General features: G+C 37.7%; 2 protein-coding genes across 3 annotated transcripts; one reads left to right on the top strand and one right to left on the bottom strand.

Moving 5' to 3' along the window:
• The first annotated feature begins 25 nt into the window (after positions 1 to 25).
• On the top strand, positions 26 to 2618 carry LOC113110231 (zinc finger CCHC domain-containing protein 9). Of its 2 annotated transcripts, none has more exons than XM_026274316.1 (6): positions 26 to 130; positions 734 to 1080; positions 1748 to 1898; positions 1996 to 2088; positions 2176 to 2244; positions 2320 to 2618. In XM_026274316.1, the coding sequence occupies exons 2-6, from the start codon at positions 742 to 744 to the stop codon at positions 2430 to 2432; spliced, it is 765 nt and encodes a 254-aa protein (XP_026130101.1). In that variant the 5' UTR covers positions 26 to 130; positions 734 to 741; the 3' UTR covers positions 2433 to 2618. The 2 variants fall into 2 exon arrangements, with proteins under 2 accessions (XP_026130101.1, XP_026130102.1); XM_026274317.1 differs by having other exon boundaries at positions 122 to 258.
• Positions 2619 to 12936: 10318 nt separating this feature from the next.
• LOC113110498 (alpha-2B adrenergic receptor-like) lies at positions 12937 to 14403 on the bottom strand. Its single transcript, XM_026274663.1, has one exon. It carries the CDS (start codon positions 14306 to 14308, stop codon positions 12998 to 13000), a length of 1311 nt encoding a protein of 436 aa, XP_026130448.1. The 5' UTR covers positions 14309 to 14403; the 3' UTR covers positions 12937 to 12997.
• Between the last annotated feature and the right edge of the window lie 3070 nt (positions 14404 to 17473).

Here is a 17473-nt window from a genome sequence, read left to right as displayed (position 1 = left end):
TTTACTATAGCTGTAGGAACCAAAAACGCTCATGATGTAGTTTCATTCCGGAGAGTTTTAATGGTGGGACAGTAAAACACTCGTGAACTGCTTTGTTGTTGACAGCTGATAGTTGAAAATAGTCTTTTTGGTGAGCGTATAAAATCTATTAATTGATTATAGTTTTTATTACAAGAGACAGAGTTCCACGAACCAGAAATATTTAAATATTTTACAGCGCTTAATCTCCCGGATGATCGCCTATTTTGAAATAACGTGGTAATTCTTCCAAAAATGATGATGATTATTCGTGCTATCTGAAAACATAACACGATTTAATATAATAAATATGAAATATCCCTTATATGTCGACATGTATGCCTATAAAATTTAGTTTCTGGCTAATTAAATTGGATGCATTTCGGTTTAAAGATGTGTAATAGTTATGTTCTTTCGATATTGTTATATATGTGTATATACGATATGTATGTATGTATGTGTGTATGTATGTATGTATGTATGTATGTTATGACAAGGACTTTTGATACCATGGTGCTGAATGTTTACCATATTCACCATGGTATTTCAAAGCACTTTCATGGTGAACAACATGACACTTCTACAGTTCCATGATGCATTTTGAATATTTGTGTCAGTATATGGACACTGGTATTGACAGAAACTGTGGCTACAATTGTTTGTATAGTAAATATTTTATTCATCTGATCATGAGCATATTCTCTCATTCTCACAGAACTCAAAATGACGAGGTGGGCCCGAGCGAACAACGTCCATAAACACAGAGCAGCAGACGCCACACCATGGAAGCAGCTGAAGGCGAGCGGGAACGCTGGAGTTGCAGGAACAAGCGCCGGTGGCCGACACATCAAGCAAGGGCCGGGCGAAAAGAAACACAACCCAACAAAGAAGAAACGGGAGCATGACCGTGACGATGTGAACGGGTTTCTGGAGTATTTAAAGCAGACCGGTCAGACACCTGCAGACCAGGATCTGAGAGAAGATGTGGCAACCGCCCTGAAGAAAGACGCGAGACGAGAGAACAGACGGATAAAGAGGCAAAACACCAAAAAGAACAATATGGTGAGGAGAAGGATGCATGTAACATGATTACAGTGGGAGTATATAATACTTTTTTAATAATGCAATAAAAACATAACTATAAATATAAATAACTGATACAATTCTGTTTTCAGTTCTTACATTTTTTTTTCTTACAACTGCGATATATATACACACTGGCAAAATGGCAATTGTGAGATATAAACTCAAAATTACAAGAGTTTAACTCAGAATTACAAGATATAAACATGCAATTTTATATACGAGATATTTAACTCACAATTTTAATAAAAATAAAAAAACTCAGAATTGCAAGATCTAAACTCAAAACTGCAAGATATAAAAGACTGCGAGATGTATCTCAAAATTTAGTAAAACTCAGAAGTGCAAGATCTAAACTCAGAATTGAAATAAAAATGCTTGATTCTAAGAAAAAACTGAGATGTGGTCGGCACCAATATAGACAAGTCCCGGCTCACGGACCTTTCCCAATCTGATCCCCTCTCTCTCGCTCACACTTAACTTCTTGTCTAAATTACTGTCCCGTCCCAATTAAAAAAACAAACAACAAAAAAACCCAAAAGAATCGTGAGATAGAAATTAAGAATTGATTAAGTGTAAATTAGCTTCCATAGATCATCAATAAATATGAAATATCTCTCAGTATATTCTCATATTTTCCATCTAGATCTGCTTCAACTGCCGGAAGCCTGGTCATGGTCTCACTGACTGCCCAGAGGCGGATAATGATGAAGAGATGGGACGTGGGATCTGTTACCGGTGTGGTTCTACCGAACATGAGATCCAGAGATGTCGTGCCAAAGTGGATCCTGCCATGGGTATGAGTTGAATGAGACGTTTGGATGCTTAAAATGAAAATAAAATAAAATTATCAAACCTGCTATGCCTCATTGAATGAATGCAACTCTTTTCTAGGTAATTACCCATATGCCAAATGTTTTACCTGCGGTCAGACTGGACATCTGTCCAAAGCCTGTCCTGACAACCCAAAGGGACTGTATGCTGCAGGTCAGTGATGTCCCTATAAATATATTAAACTAAATACTAAATGTATTAGAATTTTAACCCTCATGGCATGGAGTTTTGTTCTTGTAGGTGGTTGCTGTCGGGTTTGTGGTTCAGTGGAACACTTTCAGAAAGATTGTCCTGAACACCAGAACTCAAGTGAGTCGCTCAGTCCTCATTCTTCTTTAAATGGAAATAGAAGCATGTAAATAAACTCAAACTTCATCTTGGCAGCTAATTCCATCACACTCGGCCGGCTGTCCAATAGAATCAGCGCTGACCACGAGGACGTCCACGTGCCTGTGAAGAAAGCACAAACCAAAAAAGACAAAGTGGTGGTGTTCTGATCCACAGCGGGTTGAGGAGAAATACAGAAATTGACTATTTAACCGATTGTTGCAATTTAGATTTGGTTCTCCAGTCATGAACACACCAATCATTCACTGTTAACCTTGGATGTTTGTAGACACAGACAAAAGTGATTGTCCTTCTTGTGAGACCATTTACTTGCTATTAAAGGTCCTCATGATGAAGTTGCCTGAGACTTATGTCACATATGTGCATGACTTAGAAATTTAAGTTTTAATTATGAATAATTTTTTATCTCATTTAAATGCTCAAGAAAGAAAAAGCAGCATTTATTTACAATACAGTTGCAGTTTTTAGTCCTTTTTATACTTTTTATAGTGTTATGTAGTGTGTTTTCTGTATTGGCCACATTGCTTTTGTCTGTCTAGTGAGAAAAGTGGTTCAAAAAAGAGATTTAGACATGGATAGAGAATGTCTTAAAAGAACAGAAGGATTAATAAATAATTTTATAGTAAGAAAAAGTAATAATACTTAATACAGGTTTATCAAACTGAATATGGGTTTTTGAACTCTCTTATCAATACCATTTTTTTTTTAAATTAAAAAGTCATTTTAGTATCGCCTATCATAAAGCATGGATTCTGCAGTATAATAGAGAACTAAGTATGCACAATTATAATACATTTCCCCAATTTTTTTTTTTTTTTTTGATATTGCAATAGAAATTCATTTTAATTTACAAATCAGCAAATCTTCCTCCAGAAATAAATGTAGTACATTGCTGTCTCTCTGTGATTGTGTCGGCTGTGGTGCATTTAATGTGTTAAATGGTTTGCTCCTCACCTGCTTTCTCAACCTCTTCACAGCTACTGGAGGACACATGGAAGGATGTACAGGTGCGTCTCAAAATATTAGAATATTGTGGAAAGTCATGAAAGTAAAGAAATCCAGTATACTAAAATATTAGAATATTTGCATTTGTGTTTCATTATATGACCATCACCACAGTATAAATCTCTTGTTCTTTGAAACCACAATAATGGGGAAGACTTGTTAATGGTCCAGGAGACAATCGCTGACAACCTCCGCAGAAACGCTTAAGTCACAGAAGTTCATTACTGAAAGGGCTGGCTCTTCACAAGAGTGCTGTGTCAAAGCACATTAAATGCAAAGTTGACTGGAAGGAAGAAATTGGGGGGGAAAGGTGCACAAACAACAGGGATGACAGCAAGCTTAAGAATACAGTACTGTCAAGCAAAGCAGATTCAAACACTTGGGAGAGCTTCACTAGGTGTGGACTAAAGCTGGAGTCAGTACATCAAAAAGTTACCACGCTCAGACGTCTTCAGAAAAAGTGCTACCAAGCCACTTCTGAAAGAGAAACAACGTCAGAAGCATTTCACCTGGACTAAGGAGAAAAAGAACTGGACTGTGGTCCAAAGTCTTCTTTTCAGATAAAAGTAAATTTTGCATTTAATTTGGAAATCAAGGTCTGGAGTGGAGGAAGACTAGAGAGGCAAGGATTCCAAGCTGCTTGAAGTTCGGTGTGAAGTTCCTGAAGTCAGTGATGATTTGGGGAGCTGCTGGTGTTGGTCCATTGTGTTTTATCAAATCCAAAGTCAATGCAACCACCTACAAAGATATTTTTGAGCACTTTATGCTTCCATCAAGCTTTATGGAGATGCTGATTTCCTTTTACAGCAGGACTTTAGCACCTGCCCACAGTGTGAAAACCTCTTCCAAGTGGTTTGCTGACCATGATATTACGTGCTTTAATGGCCAGCCAACATGCCTGACCTAAAGCCCATATGGAATCTATGGGATATTTTTAAGAGAAAGATGAGAAACAGTTAATCCAACAATACAGGTAAGCTGATGGCTCAATGATGCCTCTGCAGAGCCACAGGCTGATCAATACCATGCCACACTTCACTGATGCTGGAGTTTGTGCTAAAGGAGCCCAGACCAAGTACTGAGTGCATGAATGAACATTCTTTTAAACATAACATTACAATAACTTGAACTTTTATTTTTTGCATAACATGTATGCATCATATAGAATAAACAAAGTGATGACCTTATCATTGATGTTACTGGCTTCCCAGACAAGACGGTGAGAGCTGCTACGTTGTTTTACACCAAATACCCCTGAAGAGGGCAGAGATGTTACACGAACAGAAGGCTTGTCCTGATCAGTAACAATGGAGATATAGCAATATGTATGCAGTATGTATACTGTTAAGGAATCGTTCTGTTTTTCTACAAGCACTAATATGAATAACTACTAGAACACAATGGTTGTGTCTGAAATCACATTCTATGTGAGTAGGAAATAAAATCAAAATTATGTTAGCTACAGTAAGGTCCATATATATTAAGAGACTGGCACAATTTTTAGTTTTAGCAGATGATCTGACACTCTGAGCTTTAATTTGAGGTTGGTTTAATCAAAATTGGAGGAAAAGTTAATTACAGCTCTTCACTGTGTACACCATAGACAGTAAAAGAAATGGACACAGCGACCCCATTGGAACTCAATTGAGACAAGTGAAGCCCATTTTTTAGCGTTTTTTAGCACTTCAGTTTCTGACTGCAGACTCAAACGAAGCTTGATGACGTCAGCAACCTGTCTGAGAGATGTAAATCTTCTAGTAGCTGTGCGTGAAAACTGCCATCGTTAATCTTGCAGAGACGGCGAGCTTGAACGGGGAGTTTTTTGGTGTGAGTGAGCAGGAGTAAGTATTCTGATTAATTATTTTGTATAGTATTTTATATTAAGTTATTAAGTTAAGTTAATTTCCTGCGAGCTTCTCCTCCTGTCTGTACGGTAATGTGACAGAGAGTTGAGTGGTTATGACACAATCGTTAGCCTATTTTTTACAAAAACTGTTTATATGGGGGCCATAATGTAACATAGAAGGTAATGGAGCCCTTTATACATTGTCGTGTATCTTTAGAAATAAATAATGGACAAACGGAGTCTTTAAACGCCTCAGATGTAAAGTTATTCACTGTCAAAGTGACGCCAAAATGAATGGTAGTCAATGGGAATGCTAACGCAAGTGAAGTTCTGCTAAAAGATGGCAGCCCCCACCTGACTTCAACTTCCGGTCGAGTTCCTTGCCGCCTGTGTACACCCCAATCCTCCTCCCACCTCCATTTTTTTTTTCAAGGGACCATAAATAATTGTACAACTGACTCAAAAGCAGTTTCATGGACTGGTGTTGGCTATTCTTTCATTATTTCTACATCAGTTAAGCATGTAAAAGATCTGGAGTTGAATCTAAGTGTGCCGTTTGCAAAGCTGTTGCTGTGAACCCACATCATGTGGTTAAAGGATCTCTCCATACAAGTTCAAAAACAAAACAAATCAATCAGAGAGATAGCAGGAACATTGATCAGATCAACAGTTTGGTACATTCTGAGAAAACCTCTCCAGGAGGCGGATGTGTCACTGTCAAAGATGAGATGAGATGAGAGCAAATACAAGGTCAGATTAGACTGTGCATAAAAATGGCTGTAATTCCTATATATATTATGCATATATATATATTATGCATATATATATATTATTTGCAGTTCAGATTGATAAAAAAAACACTTTTGTCTTCTTTTAATTTATTCCAATAAATCCTTTCAACCCTTCATTTATTTAGTTCCATTACCATTAGTGGTCTGGTCTTTATATTTTCCTCAAAACAATTACTAGACATGATTATAACCTTGTTTGGTATTTATAAAGAGTTAGTTGAAAAGAATCCCCAGTGTAAAAACAATTATCCAGAGCAAGAGAACAAAGAGTTTTATTTTATTTTATTTATTTACTATTCAACAGTAAAAAAAAGTTTATTTTGTTTTGAAAATGCATGATATTCTAGGCTGCCCATGAAAGCTCAGCATACATATAGTACATATAGTTAATATTTACTGTATAAATATTCAAATTAATTATGCAGTGCATACTCAAAGCAAAGAGTCCGAAAACAAACAATGCATAAAAAAACTAAATGTAATGCAAGACATGTTTTGAAACAGCGCTATAAGCCCAAAAGAAATCTCAGTGGATGCTCCTTCAAAGCTGGAATTCTCAGTTGGGTTTAAGTATCAAGTTTGTCTTAGATGTTTCAGCTGAAAACCCGCTGGAGAAATAAAATTAAAACAAAATAAATGTGAATTGGTATTTACAGACATTAGCATTTTTGTGGTGAGCACTGTCCCATGAGACACTTGGCATCGCTATAAAACATTTTCAGTTTCACTGATAAACATCACCGAAGAAATTTATATCATGTTCTCAGAACTATATTCTCGTCGCAGAAACACAAACCACATTAACACCCACAAACACCTCAGTTTCATGAGAAAGTTTCTCATGTCAGTGACAGAAACATTTGAACATCCTGTTCTGTATCTCTGGTTTATTCCCCTTGCATTCCTGCCATAGGCTATTTCTTGCCAAACACCAGCACCTCATTAAGAAAATAATTAATGTTCTGATGAACCCAGCATTTTTACATAAAAGGACGGATTTTTGACTGAACATAAGAGTCCAGATAACAACCTGAACCGATTTCTGATCGTTACTAAAATAACCTTAGATCACTAAGATGAGAGAATGAGTGCTATATCAAGGACACTTATGGGGAAACTCCTGTTTACTCTGATACTGAAGCCTGATTCATTCATGTTTGTGTAGCTGAACAAAAAACAACAACAACAACTTAGCTGTTGGCTAAGTCATGTGAAAATGTCCAAGTTGTAAAATCTGGCTATGGTAGGCAGTGAAGACCAACTGGCTGCTGCACTGATTACACCAATTGAAACTCCACTGGACCAAGCCCAGGAGAAGACCATTCCTTGAATGGCTTGAATGGGCCCTCACTCCAACTGGACACTTTGAGTCCATTGAGGTCTAAGCCAGGGCTATAGCGTCAACTATCCAGTGCAATAGTCAACATACACTCTAAAAACTCAAACTGGGAAGAGTGAATTGGGAGCGGAAGGTGTGATCCCTTCATCCAACAGCTCTTGCAGATAGGTGCTTTACACCAGTCAGAAAAAACTGTCCATTTAAGGGAATAGAGGCGTCTCATAGACGGGCTCTACCCTAAAAAATGGTGGTAGCCACTCTCACACCCACAGCAAGGGCCAGACATATCAAATCATGTCCCTCGTTTGAGAGAGGAGGTTTGTACTCAAAATGTGACTGGCAAAGGAGCTGCCGATAGCGATGGTGATCGTCAGTTTAGCAATGTTAGGGTGAATTTTCGGTTTAGTGAATCATTCACAGCCCAATAATTAAAGCGAAAGTGATGAAAACTGGTAAGTAAATGAAGGTGGCACAGACAGAGGACTGTTCTAATGTTACGTGATCCTTCCCAAACATTCCAATATGCGAATACAGTATGTTTCTAACAACATGAGCAGCTTAAAATGAGGGAAGTTATTAACTTTACTGATTTTCAAAATGGTAAGAAAGCACTGCTTTGTTTAAGTTTCGAATATCCAATATACTATTAATAGCTGCTGATAAAGACATCTAATCCCTTTCACGTAGGCGAAGAGCACGTGTGTTAGTTTGCAGTCAGATGTAGTCTGTGTGGTGTGTTCAAGTGCAGCTTTTTGTTCCAGATGCTGCTGATGCGAGGCTTTCTTTCTTCACTGCTGGTTCTACCAGAAAGACTCAGGAGGTGAAGATAAAACTCAAAGGTATTTATTACAAAACCAATACAAAGAACAGAATTGTTTTGGCGTAGATCCCATCTGTAGCTTGAATCATACGTTGTAGATTCTAGGCAGGAAGACTAAGGCAGGGCAGATCCTACCCCAAAATGAAGAAGAAAATTAAATACCCACCAGACAAAGTATTTCTTAAAAGATCCTAGAACATTTGGCCAAAAGAAAAGAACAGATAAGATTTAATTATCCATAATTAAAGTATATTAAGCTTTATAGAATGTATCAAACTATAACTTAAAGTATAAGCTTATAGAGTAGAGGAGATGGCCACAGAGGCCTCAGAGAGAGAGAGGCCATGATTGGCCAAATTTTGTTAGGGCCAACTATAGGCCAGATACTGATAGAGGCCACAATAGGCTGGATAATGATAGAGGCCAAGACGGGCCAGATAGTGATAGAGGCAATGGTAGGCCACACAGAGATAGAGAAAGATGAGCATGCAGATGAGCTTTATTGAGACGGGTTCTGACAGTCAGAAATCATTTGGTTATGTAAACTGATTGTTGCAGCAGCTGTCTCGGTAGCTGGTCTCAGACAATCTTGGAGATGAAGATGCTGGATTTGGAGGTCCTGGGCTGGTGTGGATAGATGTGATATGCGGTTTTGAGGCCGGTTGGATGTACTGTCAAATTCTCTGTAGCTTTTTTGAAGATGGTTTATGGTAGAGAAATTATCATTAAATTCAGCATCTTGATACGCCATGCCTGTGAGGTGGATGGATTATCTTGGCAAAGGAGAAGTGCTTACTAACACAGATTTAGACAGATTTCTGAACAGTATTTGTGTACATAGAAAAAGTCTTAGATCTTTGAGTTCAGCTCATGAAAATTGGGGACAAAAACAAAAGTGTTGCATTTATAATTTTGTTCAGTGTAGTTTAGAGTCTGATATGAGTCTGACAGTTTAGACTGTAACCACCCAACTAACACCACCTTGGGGATTTTTAAAGGCTACCACCGTCAAGTTGTCTGAGCGGACCAGGACGTGGTGCCCTCTTAAGGCTGGCAAGGAGGTTTTTGGGGCTAGAAAAACTGCAATTTTATCAAGGCAGTTGTTGTTCCAGGTTGCCATATGCTGGTCTGCTCTTGTACAGTGCTCCCTAAACCGAGCTGGAGACATCTGTCCTTCTGGAGGTCAGTCCCAATGTGAACGCATGTTTAAAACAGGCGAGGGGTTTTCAAAGGGGTTTCCTTAAGATGAAAATATCCCAGAGACCAAGACTGGAACGGTACACTGACATGAGGCCAAGAATCCTCTGAAAAACTCAGAGGGGATGAGAAGTCACAAATCTGAATGATGCCGCTAGCCACATAATCATATTCTGGCGAAATCCAAGTCTGCATCGGGACATATCGATAACAGTTCCCTAGACCTGTTAGCAAGAAGTTCCTGCTCCATTCTGGAGAACATAAGCCCTCAAGGTAATTCATAATGCAGATTCCCATCTGCTTCTAAAAGGGGAAAGAGCTGTGTCCACGCATTTTGTAAAAGTGTGCAGGGCCAGAGACAGAGTACGAATGGCTGGACTGTATATTGATAAGCCACCCCCTCTAATGTGAATCTAAAGAACAGTATGCAATAAAGGCACTATCTGGATGTGAAAGTAAGCATCTTTCAGATTCACTGATAAAAAAAAAAAACATTCCCTGGGACATGTTTGTGCGAGGATCTGTTTTAAGATCAGCATCCTAAATGGGTGTTTCATCAGCGCATGGTTCAGATGCCTGAGAACAAGGATGGGCCTAAGCCCACCATCTTTCTTGGGAATGAGGAAGTAGTAGATTTAAAACCTGTCTAGCTGTTCACTAGAGGAACTCTCCTTTTGAAAGCAGACTTTGCACTTCAGCCAGGAGAATGATAGAAGCAAGGGGGTCTGCATGTGAACAGGAGCAAGTAACCTCATTCTGCAGAACCCAACTAAACATGCCGGGGAAGGATTTCAAACACTGGACCCCGGTGACAAGTGGTCTGAGACTTTGGAGTGGCAGGTTTGCTTCATGGGATTAAACAGGGAACTGAAAACAGAGCATGAGACTTCTTTTTGAGTGGTCCAACCTTGGCAGGACCTTGCCCTCTCTTTTCCTCTCAGCATTGAGATCGAGAAAGCTTCTGGGACTCAAGGTCCAATGCCACTCTGGGTTGAGGTCCCTGGCACTTAAGAAAAGGGTAGCATTTCACCATGTGAGGGTACTGTTGGAGCCCAAGCTCTGATTTTAGCTAAATGAGCCTTCTGGTGACCTGAACCAGCCACTGACCTGGAGCACTGGAGAGCAGGAAGTGGTTTATGACCTGCAACAACTTCTGTCCTGCAGTAAACTATCAATCAGATGGCAGAAGACATGAAGGTGATTGTGTACAACATGTTTTTCAGGAAGATTTTGATCATGTTAGGGAAAATTATATGTTTTATACATTTGCATATCAAATTTAAGTAGGCTTTATAATAGGTTCCAGAATCTCAAAATATTTGTACTAAGCAAACATAAATTATGTTGAATGATGTTGAAAACACATGTGAATAATATGAGTGGTAGCATAAATCTATGCTAAGTTTCAAAGAATTTAGAAATACAAAAAAGGTTCACTCCTATACTTATACATGGGAGAATTTGCAAAGTGGAGTATGGCAGAATAGTCCCAGCTTCTAAATGAAAAAGCCAATCACTGATTTGTAAAGTCATTGCATCACTGCAGTGGCCATTATTAGATCTGGTTCCATAGAAACCTGTGGCTAGACCAGCCAATGCACATGCACAGTGACGTGACATTCAGCCAAGTGACTCATACTTAGAATTTGTGCTCTGCTTTTAACCCATCCAAATTACACATACACAGAGCAGTGAACAAACACACACACACTCAGCAGTGGGCAGCCATTTATGCTGCGGCGCCTGGGGAGCAGTTGGGGGGTTCAGTGCCTTGCTCAAGGGCACCTCAGTCATAATTTGAAATTATGCTTCCCTTTGCGATATCAAGTGATTTATTTCACAAAATGAACATGCAACTGGATGGATGAAAATATGAACAGTTTTAAACATCAGATTTTGTCACAGATGTAATGAAGGGATTTAGTGTGATGGAGATACAGATGGTTGTGTGTTCAGTCCTCAGATGACCTCAGGTTTGCATGAGCATTAATAAACTGCATGAAGGAACTTCAACCTTGCCACAGAACTCAGCCACAGAAAATCAGCATGCATATCTCTTGAGGTAAAAAATGTTATTAAAGCATGTTATTGTGGTTTTTGAGACACAATCAGATGACTTTTCAGATAAGCATGATTTTTTTTTTAAAGCACAGAGAACAAGAATGCCGAAAAGGGTTTTTGACATAATTTTATGTGTATGTATCTAAAATGCAAGGAGACATAAAAGAGGAATTAACACTATTCACGCACCGTCTACTAATTAAACATTTTATTTACATGAAATGCAGTGTAATTAAAATGTTGAGGGGCAATTTAAATTAAATATATTATTATTATTATTATTATATTGCTTAAAAGTATATTTACATGTAGTCATTTAGCAGACACTTTTATCCAAAGAAAAGAAAGTGCTAGAATTAGAGGGTCAAATAAAGATGTTTGAAGAGGTGTGTTTTTAGCCATTTCTTGAGGCTCGGATAGAGTTGGGCAGTTCATTCCACCAGGGGGGAACAGTTAATGTAAAAGTCTTTGAAAATGATTTTTGGATGGCACGATGAGTGCATAGAGTACATAACAGCCAGCCAGAAAAACTTTCATGAATATTTGAGAACAATCATTAGCAACTTGCACATCAGCTGCCAAAAAATACTCTGTAAAATATGCAGTTGGTTCAACTGTACATTTATTTTCACAAATATATTTGCTTTACAGTTCAATTTTAGCAAGGCACTTAATGGGACCAAATTCTGAGAAGCAGTTTTATTGTCAAGAGTACATGCCGAGATTTACTTATCTGCACTCACAGTCACTGATATCATTGAGAAGCTAAATTAAAGTGCATAAACCTTCTTATGACAGCACAAAAAATGTAAAACTTAAAAAAAATTATAAAGAGGCATTAATAAGTGCACAATTAATGTACATAATTGCCCCTCTCTCTTTAGACACAGAAAACACTGCAGAAGGTTCTAATTACCCAAAACATCAGCCTACAGATACAACAGCAAATACTTTCAATAAGAACTCAATATCAAGCATATAAAAATCTGTTAAAATCAGAAAACCAGCAAAAATGTCAGTCAAAACCATGCTTTTAATCTAAACAGAGGGTTTATTATAAAGCTAGCTAAAGCCATGAACCTATGCATTTGCTTTATTTTCTCTCACTCCAGAGAGCAAAGCCTCTTTCTGCGTTAAGCGCTCTGCCACTTTCCCAAAGAGGTGAAGCTCTCTGAAATCTTCTCATATCCAGCTCTGTGATCTCACAATGCAGCGGAGCCAATGGTGTCTCTAAGAAAGAGCTGCATTGTCTTTGAATGCACACTAGAAATTTCACAAATAGAAATAGTTTCAATTTCAATTAAATATTTTTTTTTCTTCAGTATCCGAATGGTCTTCCTCTTTTTTTTTTTTTTTTTGCCAATTTGTGACACTGTTTTAACATGACAAAACATTTATAACAACTCAAAGGCAATACTGATGTGAATTTACATAAAGACTGATCTGCAATTGCTACTTTCTTATGCAAGGAATATAAACTAATATTATGATGATGATGATGATGATGATTATTATTATTATTATTATTATTATTATTAACAATCGGATGTAAAACTTGCAGTAAAAAAACTGGTTCTGCAAGGATCTCCTTTAGAGAAATCAAATGGCAATTTACTGTTGGCCTATAAAACCCTTTTTCCCCCAATGTTGTCTGTTCATAAAGAAGAGTCCTTATAGTTTTTACAAAGAATCTTTTTGAAGGCTTTACGAAAGTCCCTGTTAAAGATGGTGTAGATGAGTGGGTTCAGGGCACTGTTGCAGTAGCCAATCCAGAAGAAGAACTTAAAAAGTGGCTCTGGTAGTTTACAAGCCTCTGGACAAATGGCTTTCAAGCTGTAGCTGAAGAAGAACGGGAACCAGCAGACAACGAAAACCCCAATGACGACAGCCAGGACGAATGTGAAGCGCTTCTCACGGATGATGATGGCTTTCCTTTTGGTCTTCTGAGTTTCTGCTGGTTTCTGGCTGCCCTTTGACTTTATGATGACTTTTTGGTACATTTGGGTTTGTGTGGATGTCTGGTGGCCAGGCTCCAGAGTCCCCACACTGGAGGTTGAACTGTCCTCGTTGTACTTGCACCCCCTTGAGTGTTTCATCAGCTGCCGACTTTCTGCTGGTGGTTGAGACTGGTTTACAGCATCAGATCTGGATCCAGTCATATTAGGGACATTCACAGGGTCAACACCTCCCTGGTTTTTCCCGTTCTGCAGCTCTCGGCCAGGTGGCACACCACCTGCAGAGTCTTTCCTCAGCTCTCCTGGAGGACATCTAGTGTGCTTCTTGGCAATCTGATAGATGCGAACATACACCAAGATCATGATGAGGCACGGGGCGAAGAACGACCCAATGGAGGAGTACAGGATGTACCAGGGGTCCTCGTTGAGTTTGCACTGTGGGCCGCCACCATCCTTATCCAGAGGGGTCTTATTGTTGGATACCTGCGGGTTCTTATTCATGGATACCAGCGGGGGGAAAGAGATGACCGCAGAGATGAGCCACACCACCAATATAGCCCCCTTAATCTTGCGAGGGGTGCGTTGGGTCGGGTATTGCACCGGCCAGGAGATGGACAGATAGCGGTCCAGGCTGATGGCACACAGGTGTATAATGGAAGACGTGCAGAAGAGCACATCCAGTGCTAAGAAGATCTCACACCAAAGTGACTCAAAGTACCAGTAGCCTATCAGCTCATTGGCCAAGGAGAACGGGATGATCAATGTGGCCACCAGGATGTCCGCTGCAGCCAAGGACACCAGGAAAAGGTTCTGAGGTCCTCGTAAAGAGTGACACGTCAGGACTGCGATGATCACCAGGATGTTCCCGAAGATGGTGAAGAGCATGATCAGCGTCATTGAGGTGGCAAATGCAGCTGTGGTTTCAGGAGAATAAGAAAGATGGGAATTGCATGCTTTAACCTCAGAACTAAGATTTTTCCAAGTCTCTCCTGAATACGGTGTTGTGGCCATACTGAAATTCCAGGCTAGACAGAGAAGTCCAAAATAAGTCTTTGAAGTAGACGTAAATCCTAAGGTCCTTCCAAAACCTAATTTATTTTAGAAAATAGTTGCAAATCATGAAATGACTAAAATGGGTATTTCCATCAATCAGAGAATGACATCCTCCAGGTACTTCCTTTCTCGAACCTCAAAGGGGAAAAACACTACAAATTAAGACTTTACATTTGCATTTTAAGGGGATTATTTCACAAGCTAATCATTTAAAATCAATCAGCTAATGAAACCTAACTGCAAAACTGGTCATTAACTTAAAAATCAAGGTATTAACTTACCCCACCATAAGTCAAACGGATTTTAAATACGATGATATATTTAATATATCAGATATATCGTTCATATATGTGGTCCGATCTGCAACTCCAAAAATAAACAAACAAATAAACGAATAAAAAATAAAAAATAGAGAGGCGAGCTCTTACAGCCTTGTGCAACAAACACGCGCTTGGAGATGCGCATGCAGGGACACTAGCGCGTCAAAACAATACACTAGGTTATTAGACGGTAAAAGATAGGGAGGTACATTTGTAGAGTACGGAAGCATAAATATGATACAAACATGGCAGCTCCGTGGGTTTGTGTGTGTCCGAACAGCTCTGAAATTTCCAAGATGCGTGAAAAGGTTCACAGACTCCAAACACACGCACCAGACAAGCCAAAACTACATTTAATCAAATACCAAATATTATAAAGACAAATCATTTTTACATAAACAGTTCCATGTCACAGAAGGGAAAATCCACAAAGGAATGTTCAATTTTATGACTTTAAATAATTGCTTTTATTATTTTAAAATGTAATCAATTTCAAGAGTATCAACAGAATACAAATATACAGGGAATTCGAAAATGTAAGTCCTTCCATGTATTTCTACATTAGTTTCTTATTTATAAAATGTTCTTCTTCTACACGTTTTCTAGAAGTTTGCGCATCAGTCACCGGAGTGAACTCTGCTTTTCGAGGTCAGACCTGTAGTCACCTTTGCAATTTATAACAGAGTAATTTTTCTACATACAGTTGTAAGTGACTCTAAAAGCAATAAACATGATAAGCATGAGAATTATTCGCAAAACAGAAAGTTAAATTAATATTGACTGAAATCTAAGGGTCCGTTGACACAGACATTCGTATCACACCAATGTCTGGGTAGTTTTTGTATTAATCAGATCCTGGGTCAAATGTAACAACCCAATGTTGGGTAGTTTCTGTATTACTAGGATCCTGGGTTATATTTAACCCAGCGGTTGAGTTATTTATATTTTTGCTTCTCTTCTGGAGAGAGCAGTTCTTGGCGTCATCGACTTGACGCATTCGTCTGTAAAATACAGGTTTGCATAGGCCTACATTTTATTTTATCTATAAAATCATTACTGTGCTGAATATCGTTCAATTTTATTCAGAGCAATATACAGCCGAGCTGTGTGAATCACCTTTAACGAGTGTCGCGGTATTTTCGAGTGATGGAAATGCCTGATGCTTTGCATAAAATAAACGATTTTATTCATAAAGACACAGAATACAAATATTCCCTCAGAACCAGCGCGAAGCAGCGCAGTTACGGTGGAAACAGAACAACAGAGAATGGTTAATAACACGTAAATTACTTCTGTTTAACGTTTAATTTTTAGTTTTATTGTTTGTTAAACGAGTTTAAATATGGGCAATATGTATTGCCTATTAAAAACGATATAAACAATGCTGTAAATGATAATTAAAGGAAAGTAAAGGAAGTTAACAGTGGTTGTGTGGATTATTTTAGAAAAAAATTAGAGGATTTAAATTAATCTGTAAACATTATTTAATGTATGAAGTAAAAAATAAGCTAGTAATATAGTAAAAATTAATAAACTTTATCTGGGTTAAATCAACCCCTTATGCTGGTTTAAATAAACAACCTACTAATTTGCTGGGTAAAATTAACCCAAGATGGGTTCTGTCCTATATTTACCCAGACCTTGTGTTAATAACAAATAAAATTGGGTTGTTTTTAACCAAGTGTTTTTTAGTAAATGCAAAAAAGAGGAGTGGATTTAATTTAGTTTTACCAGCATATAGTGATCACAAATTTACTTAAGAACCTAAAAGAAAAACACAACACACTGAAATATATCATAGAATTGACTTAATGAAATAGTACGTACATGTGACCCTGCACAACAAAACCAGTCATAAGTAGAACAGGTATTTGTAACAATAGCCAACAATACATGTGGGCCAAAATTATCAATATTAAGTAAAGGATATTAATTAAAGATCATGCTCCATAAAGATATTTTGTAAATTTACTACCGTAAATATATGGAAACTTTATTCTTGACTAGTAGCTAATATGCATTGCTAAGAACTACATTTGGACACATTTTATTTTTCTCAATATTTAGATTATTTTTGTTTTTTTTGTTTTTGCACCTTTAGATTTTCATATAGTTGTATCCCAGCCAAATATTGTCATATCCTAGCTTATTTATTCATCTGAAAAAAATAATAATATCCTGATGACTGGTTTTGTGATCCGGGGAAACATTTGTGCATCATTTGCCAACATTTACAGACTCCATTGACATTATCCAACAAAAAAGTGCACAGTGACTACCACCTACTGGACAAAACAAAAATTACTATAAGAACAAAAACTGGGGACTTGAGAACCTGTAAATACATTTATTTTAACCTTATCATATATTAAATGAAAGCTCTCATTCTCCAAAATGTGATTATGTCGTTTATTTCATTGATCTAACACATTACGCTATGTGTTACAATAATTATAAAAAGAATCAAGACAATGGGAATTTTTTATTTTATTTTACAGAATGACACAATCCATACAGTAACAATACATTTTTTTAATGCCAAGGGGAGATGTAAACACAATTATAGGAATACATTAAAAAGTGTACTTGCTTGCAAAATTCGAATAGTTTTTGTTTCTTTGAGGGTAATACAGATTTAATATAATATTTCACTTAATTTTTAAATGCTATAAAACATGGCTTTTTACCTGAAAATTTAAATTTATGGATATGAAATTTAACCGTTAAAATAAAAAATGTATAAAATAAATGTAGCCTACTGTAGGTCTGTTTATCTTTGGAGTTTGCAATAATGCCTAAAATA

Source organism: Carassius auratus, chromosome 10 (assembly GCF_003368295.1).
Source record: "Carassius auratus strain Wakin chromosome 10, ASM336829v1, whole genome shotgun sequence".
Classification (NCBI taxonomy): Eukaryota; Metazoa; Chordata; class Actinopteri; order Cypriniformes; family Cyprinidae; genus Carassius; species Carassius auratus.
Note: the sequence above shows the minus strand (reverse complement) of the source record. Positions and strands in the feature narration are given on the sequence as shown.

Coding starts and splice junctions, on each gene's coding strand:
- LOC113110498 (XM_026274663.1), bottom strand. CDS start 14,308: ATGGCCACAACACCGTATTCAGGAGAGACTTGGAAAAATCTTAGTTCT.
- LOC113110231 (XM_026274316.1), top strand. CDS start 742: ATGACGAGGTGGGCCCGAGCGAACAACGTCCATAAACACAGAGCAGCA. Junction 1,081..1,747: donor ACACCAAAAAGAACAATATG/GTGAGGAGAAGG, acceptor TTTTCCATCTAG/ATCTGCTTCAACTGCCGGAA. Junction 1,899..1,995: donor CAAAGTGGATCCTGCCATGG/GTATGAGTTGAA, acceptor ACTCTTTTCTAG/GTAATTACCCATATGCCAAA.